Source organism: Diaphorina citri, unplaced genomic scaffold, assembly GCF_000475195.1.
Source record: "Diaphorina citri unplaced genomic scaffold, Diaci psyllid genome assembly version 1.1 scaffold5793, whole genome shotgun sequence".
Classification (NCBI taxonomy): Eukaryota; Metazoa; Arthropoda; class Insecta; order Hemiptera; family Psyllidae; genus Diaphorina; species Diaphorina citri.
The window spans coordinates 1-6,168 of record NW_007383169.1 but is presented as its reverse complement, the minus strand read 5'-3'; the positions used below and the strand labels follow the sequence as shown (position 1 = coordinate 6,168).

The 6,168-nt window shown below is 35.0% G+C and overlaps 2 protein-coding genes and 1 long non-coding RNA gene across 3 annotated transcripts; 2 read left to right on the top strand and 1 right to left on the bottom strand.

Annotated features, from left to right (window-relative positions):
* Window positions 1-92: 92 nt before the first annotated feature.
* LOC103521718 (WD repeat-containing protein 91-like) lies at window positions 93-1,979 on the bottom strand. The gene is made up of 5 exons (XM_008486826.3): window positions 1,761-1,979; window positions 1,381-1,504; window positions 1,079-1,160; window positions 543-700; window positions 93-392 (listed from the first exon to the last, which is right to left on the bottom strand). The coding sequence occupies exons 1-5, from the start codon at window positions 1,878-1,880 to the stop codon at window positions 247-249; spliced, it is 630 nt and encodes a 209-aa protein (XP_008485048.2). The 5' UTR covers window positions 1,881-1,979; the 3' UTR covers window positions 93-246.
* Window positions 1,980-2,777: 798 nt separating this feature from the next.
* On the top strand, window positions 2,778-3,247 carry LOC113472494. The gene is made up of 2 exons (XR_003394772.1): window positions 2,778-2,888; window positions 3,206-3,247. It is a non-coding gene; the product is annotated as an uncharacterized LOC113472494 (long non-coding RNA).
* A 403-nt stretch (window positions 3,248-3,650) lies between these two features.
* LOC103521717 (GPI ethanolamine phosphate transferase 2) lies at window positions 3,651-6,162 on the top strand (the record flags this gene model as incomplete). Its single annotated transcript, XM_008486825.2, has 3 exons — window positions 3,651-3,718; window positions 3,802-4,004; window positions 4,105-6,162. Coding segments are annotated over exons 1-3 (2,329 nt in total), but the record flags the coding sequence as incomplete, so codon positions are not given.
* Between the last annotated feature and the right edge of the window lie 6 nt (window positions 6,163-6,168).

Genomic DNA, 6,168 nt, shown 5'->3' with positions numbered 1-6,168 from the left:
GCCTCGTTTTTTTTTTTTTTTTACTCTTTATTACTAATGTATAGCGGAGCTATACTAGTTTTTTACTTTCTATTTTTCTTTCTTTTGAAGAGTGAACTGTAACTACTGAGCTCTTATTATCTTAGAAATCAGTAAGTATGTTTAGAATAAAGTCTGCCTCAGGCGGGAATCAAACCCTTGAAAATAGCCCTTACAAGGCAGGTGTGCTACCTTCCAAGCTTCATATACCAATTAAGTGAGATGTCCTCATATGGTAAGAAATGTGAGACCCATAATTACCTGATAGACGCAAGCAAGGAAATTGTGCAAGGATATGAGGAGAGTATCTTGCCACTGTCTAGAGAAATAGAGAGAAAAGGTGTTCTCTTCAGGATTCTTGATGAAAGGAATCACTGAAAAATGAAGAAGAACAAACAATGAAATAGATAAATAGTTAGAAATAATTACATAAAAATGCATCAAAACGATTTTTCCTCTTCCTACCAATCCTTTGAAATAACATCTTTATCAAGTTACATCAAGCATTATGTCACTTTTTTTACTTTCTATTTTTAACTCGAATTTTAACCAGTTCTTTGTCATGTTAGGGTAAGTACAGTCTGAAATAGCCAACAACAAAGTGTGCACTACATAATTCTGTGTTAGAAATACACAGGTGAAACCATTCTTGAAAGGAAGACTCACTCCAAATTTTGCACTCCTAGCACAAAAAGTCAATTTTTGCAGTGCAAGGAGCATCATTTCAGGATTATGACCAGAATGATTGTAGGTCAGACAGAAGATGAGTGTCTTGCTATCCACCGCTGTGATGTGCTCCTGTGAAGGAAAAGCAATTGAGTCAGTTTCAAGTTAAATTTTGGAAGTTAGATATAGAGGGAAATGTAAACTGTCTCCCCGAAATCGAAGAGAGAAGGAGTCTTATCGCCCCCAAAATTGAAGAGCCAGTCGTTACGGGAACGAACCTTTTCTGCTTAGGATAAAGATCGTCCCGGGCGGAAATCGAACCCGCGACTTAGCGCTTTCAATCTAATAGGTGTGTTACCCTCCAAGTTCCAAGTTTAATTTTTGCTTTTAGAACTCTGTCACTTTGTCAGATTTATTGTTACAAATTGCATTGACTAGGAACAATTTTAACACTCCATTCTCAAGTTTTTTCAGGGCTGTAAATAAATAAAGAAGATGAAGAATAAGAAAAGGAGCTGATAATTTACTGTTGTTAATGTTAATGGGTAAGCATAGCATCAACTACTTATCCTCCCTAAAATGGAAATTTTCCCAAACAAGACCAATCTTGTAAACAGTTATGATAATCAACTGTTTGCTTGCAACTTCTTTTCTATTTTAAGTGTTTTCAAATGATTGAGATCAGGAGTAACTTACAGCTTGTGAATTCTTTTTCCAGCTTCGAAAACATTCTGGTGTGTAGATGACTCCAGAACTCTCGGACAGCAGTGAGATCATGGGCATAGATCAGCTGAAGGAATTGGTCCACAATTCTGTCTACCTGAAAAGTTAATAATAACTTGAGAGCTTGAGTGAAAATTTGTATGGTTGACCAAATATTGGTATGGAATTTCATCAATTCATTCAAAAATTAATAGAAATCTAAGAAGACTCAGGTGTATTTCTTAGCAAAATGGGACTATAATTATGATCTCATATTCATTTTTTTCTGCCATGTTATCAGGCTTTTTTTTTAGGTAGGTAACTCTTTCAGTTATATTAAAAGCATTGATATCAAACATCATAGATAAACTTACTCTAAATCCTTTCTCTTTGTCCTGCTTCAATTCAATGTCAAACATTTTCAATGTTCCAGCAAATCCTCGAAATAGAAGATACTCTCGTATGAGTTCATCAATGTATTGAATATGTGTCATGGTTATGCTTTCATATAACAAGCAATGTATACAGTGAACTTTATCTCCAACAAGTCTCAGTTTTCAGATACATTCCAAATATGCCTTGGTGGAGCCATTCTTTCCTGAAACAAAAATGAATTTGACCTGAGTGACAGCACACTTGTGTTCTGTGAAGTTCTCCTGGGGGAATAGACGAACAATTTTATAGGGTAGGGATCGTTCCCGGAACGCCTGGTTTTCTTCTATCCTGTCTTCCTGCTCTCTTCCCTTTCGGAACAATAAGATCTTGGGCCATAAATAAAAATCAGCCTAAAAAATCTTTGTGCTCTATAGCGATGTACTTGAGTTTGATCCAAGGAGCATGATTTTAATTTCTAAAAAAAGTTGGGTCTGTAAATTACATCAGGGATGCTTTATATTTCAATGCATTATCTGTATTTCCCTTCTTTACCTTCTTATCATTAGATTCGCAGAAACCAAAAAGAACACAACTTTTTTTTTTTTTATCAATCAGTTTATCAAATGAGAGGTTAGCACATTTTTTCTTGCGTAATCAGGGGTTCTCAAAAAAGTGGTGACTTTGAAAACCCCGGGAAAATTCAAATTTGTGTTTATTTTTGGATTGGACTTGAAGTTGATAATAAGGAAAAAAAATAACATTTTTTGCATGTTTGATGGTTTGTCAATTTCTTCTGATGAAGGATGAAGAGTAAACACTTGAAGTTGATAATAAGGAAAAAAAATAACATTTTTTGCATGTTTGATGGTTTGTCAATTTCTTCTGATGAAGGATGAAGAGTAAAGAAGTAAAGCACTGCTGCTGATGGGTGTTCTATGCCACCGCTGATCATGAGGTCCATTCAAACATCCCAACCCATAATTTGAAGATAAGGATCACAGCAGTAGAGATAACCACTGATGGGTGTTCTATGCCACCGCTGATCATGAGGTCCATTCAAACATTCCAACCCATAATTTGAAGATAAGGATCACAGCAGTAGAGATATAGATAACCATTCCAAGTAGGTAAGTGCTAAATGGTGGTACATTTGAAAATCCCAACAAAGACTGCAATAGATTAATAGAAACTACAACTTGAACTGGATATATTTCTATGATCACTAGACACAAGATATGTAACTGCAGTGATAAGGGTTGTATGGGATTAAAAGACTGCAATAGATTAATAGAAACTACAACTTGAACTGGATATATTTCTATGATCACTAGACACAAGATATGTAACTGCAGTGATAACGGTTGTAGGGGATTAATATTAGGGATAATACTGCACATCACAATCACAAGCTTAATATCTAACCTTTGATTATTCTTTTTTCCAGGCAAGGCAATTCATCAAGTACATAACAAATTTAATGACAACCAACTATGGCCCATATAACATACTTCACAGCCATTTCAATACTATCTTCAACATGTCTCTTTCTATACGGATTTTTTCCTATGATGAACACAAGCAATTTTGCCAAAGCTAGCCGAGACAGTTTACCAACACAACTCTCTTTCAATACTATCTTCAACATGTCTCTTTCTATACGGATTTTTTCCTATGATGAACACAAGCAATTTTGCCAAAGCTAGCCGAGACAGCTTACCAACACAACTCTCTTCTCACAACTCAAATTTAAAAAGCCTGAATCTGCCTGTTGGAGACCTGTTCAGAAAACATGTTGACAAAATGGTATTTGTTGTGATTGATGGACTGCGTTATGATTTTTTATCACCACAGAATATGAAATACACCTGGTCCAAAATCAAAGAAAATGAATGTCTTGTAAAATTGGAAGTCAGTTCCCCCACTGTAACAATGCCAAGGCTGAAATCTTTGATGACGGGTAAGTGTGATTTTCATGATGACAATCTCATTAAAACAGAAAAAAAAAAATCCTTATGTCACATCTATCCTTTCTCTTACAAGCCTGAATCTGCCTGTTGGAGACCTGTTCAGAAAACATGTTGACAAAATGGTATTTGTTGTGATTGATGGACTGCGTTATGATTTTGTATCACCACAGAATATGAAATACACCTGGTCCAAAATCAAAGAAAATGAATGTCTTGTAAAATTGGAAGTTAGTTCCCCCACTGTAACAATGCCAAGGCTGAAATCTTTGATGACAGGTAAGTGTGATTTTCATGATGACAATCTCATGATGACAGAACAGAAAAAAAAATCCTTATGTCACATCTATCCTTTCTCTCACTTCTATTTCTGTTTCAGGTTCCATATCAAAATACATAGATGTAATATTGAACTTTGGAGCAACTCAAATATCTTCAGACAGTCTAATCCACCAGATGAACCAAAAAAATCTACGGACAATATTCTATGGAGATGACACATGGCTGAAGCTATTTCCTCCAGAATCCTTTGTCCGTTATGAAGGCACCAGTTCATTTTATGTGAGTGATTACACTGAAGTGGACAACAATGTTACAAGGAATGTTTTACTTGAGCTGAAGCATCCAGGATCATGGGATGTTATGATATTACATTATCTAGGATTAGATCATATTGGTCATATGGAAAACTCATTCAGTCCTCTCATTCAGATCAAGTTAGAAGAAATGGATTCAATAATGGAACTTATTCACAAGAGCTTGATTGAAAATAAAATCAACAGTGGAGAAGATTTCATTTTGGTTGTAACAGGAGATCACGGCATGAGAGATATGGGAGGACATGGAGGCTCAACTAAACCTGAAACTCTGGTACCATTCCTAACCCTAGGCACAAACTGTAAACTAGATAAAAATCGTGAAATGAAAACCTCTGATACTAAACACCTAGAGACACAAAAGAGAATATCACTAAATGACAAAGTAAATAAAATGAATATTGAACATGAGAACACAGCAAGTCAAGTAGATGTTACACCTACCCTTGCTGTACTTCTAGGATTACCTATCCCTTCTTGTAACACAGGCAAACTCATACCAAAGCTATTACAAAATCTCACACTCTCTGAATTGCTATATGCTTACTATTACAACACAAAGCAAATCAGTGACAGTTACTTCAACAGTACAGATCAAATCATTAATGCAAATCAAATATTTTCACATCACTATAGCTTGCTTCAGAACACATTTCCATCAGAAGACCAAGTCGTGAGTACTATCAGTCACTACTCTGAGCTACTCACATCAATATCAGCTAACATCATCAGAAGTTCCACTCATGTGGATACATACATGGTATTTATAGCATTAGTTATATCAGTACTTGGTACCTTGATTACTATTATTGAACCTAACATAACATTCTGTAAACTTTCAGTGTTTTGTCTGACCTGTCTAACTATGCTTGTCAACACCTTTTTTAATTCTTCAATCATACTCAACATTTTCATCTCATATTTACTATCCATCCAAGTAGAAACTGTGTATCAAACCATTCAAATAAATATCAAAACATTTCGAACAAAAAAGCAAACCCTTGATTCAAACAAAGAAAAACAAAGTTCAACAAACTGTCCGAATATTGAATTTAAAGGAATTAACGATGTATATCTCGAAAATAATAGTAGTATAGAAGAAAACCCATTTTCCACTCAAATGAAGTTGTTGTTAGTATTTCTTACAGGAATGACGATCCTATGCTGCTTGTCCACCAGTTACATTGAAAATGAGCATAATGTTTGGATGTATGTGCTCAACACATTTCTATTCTACATTTTACTCAACACGAAGCACAAGAGTAAGCAAAGTGCTATTTTAGCCATGCTCATCTTGCATAGATTATTACGTAGCATCAATGTAAAATGGTTAGATGAGGAAGCAGATGTCTCATGTACATTGTCCTATTGGTTTCAATTGAATAATCTTATGTATTTAACTGTATTCTCTTCTCTGAGTCTGATCTCTGTATATTTAGTTTGTTTAATTATCGAACATAATGCCTGTGATAAATTGTGTGAAAGCTCGATGGTACATATTGTTTCTAGCCCTATCCACAATCACTGGAACAGACTGTCTACTCTCATCATCACCACTAATATTATGTCTTCTTTTCTGTATAAAACCTTCCCCTTCACTAGCGAGTACACATTAGTAGTATCCATTTCATCATTGGTCTTGTATGTAGCATTCACATTACTTCGACTCTATAACTCATCTCAAACCTCAATCAAGTCACTTGTAGTGTTCACTATTCTACTGTCAGTATTGTTGTTTAAACCTTACAATATTCCATTGATATCTTCATTATGTATATCTAGTTATTTAATATCCAATGTGCTCTTTCGTGATAATAGCTTTGCCTGTATTGTGTTACACTTATGGC

Bases quoted from the DNA above. Each gene is read 5' to 3' on its own strand.
- LOC103521718 (XM_008486826.3), bottom strand. From the start codon at position 1,880: ATGACACATATTCAATACATTGATGAACTCATACGAGAGTATCTTCTA. The intron at 1,161-1,380 runs GTAAGTTACTCC...ATTTATTTACAG, and splicing joins GGAAAAAGAATTCACAAGCT to CCCTGAAAAAACTTGAGAAT. The intron at 393-542 runs GTAAAAAAAGTG...TTCATTTTTCAG, and splicing joins ATTCGAGTTAAAAATAGAAA to TGATTCCTTTCATCAAGAAT.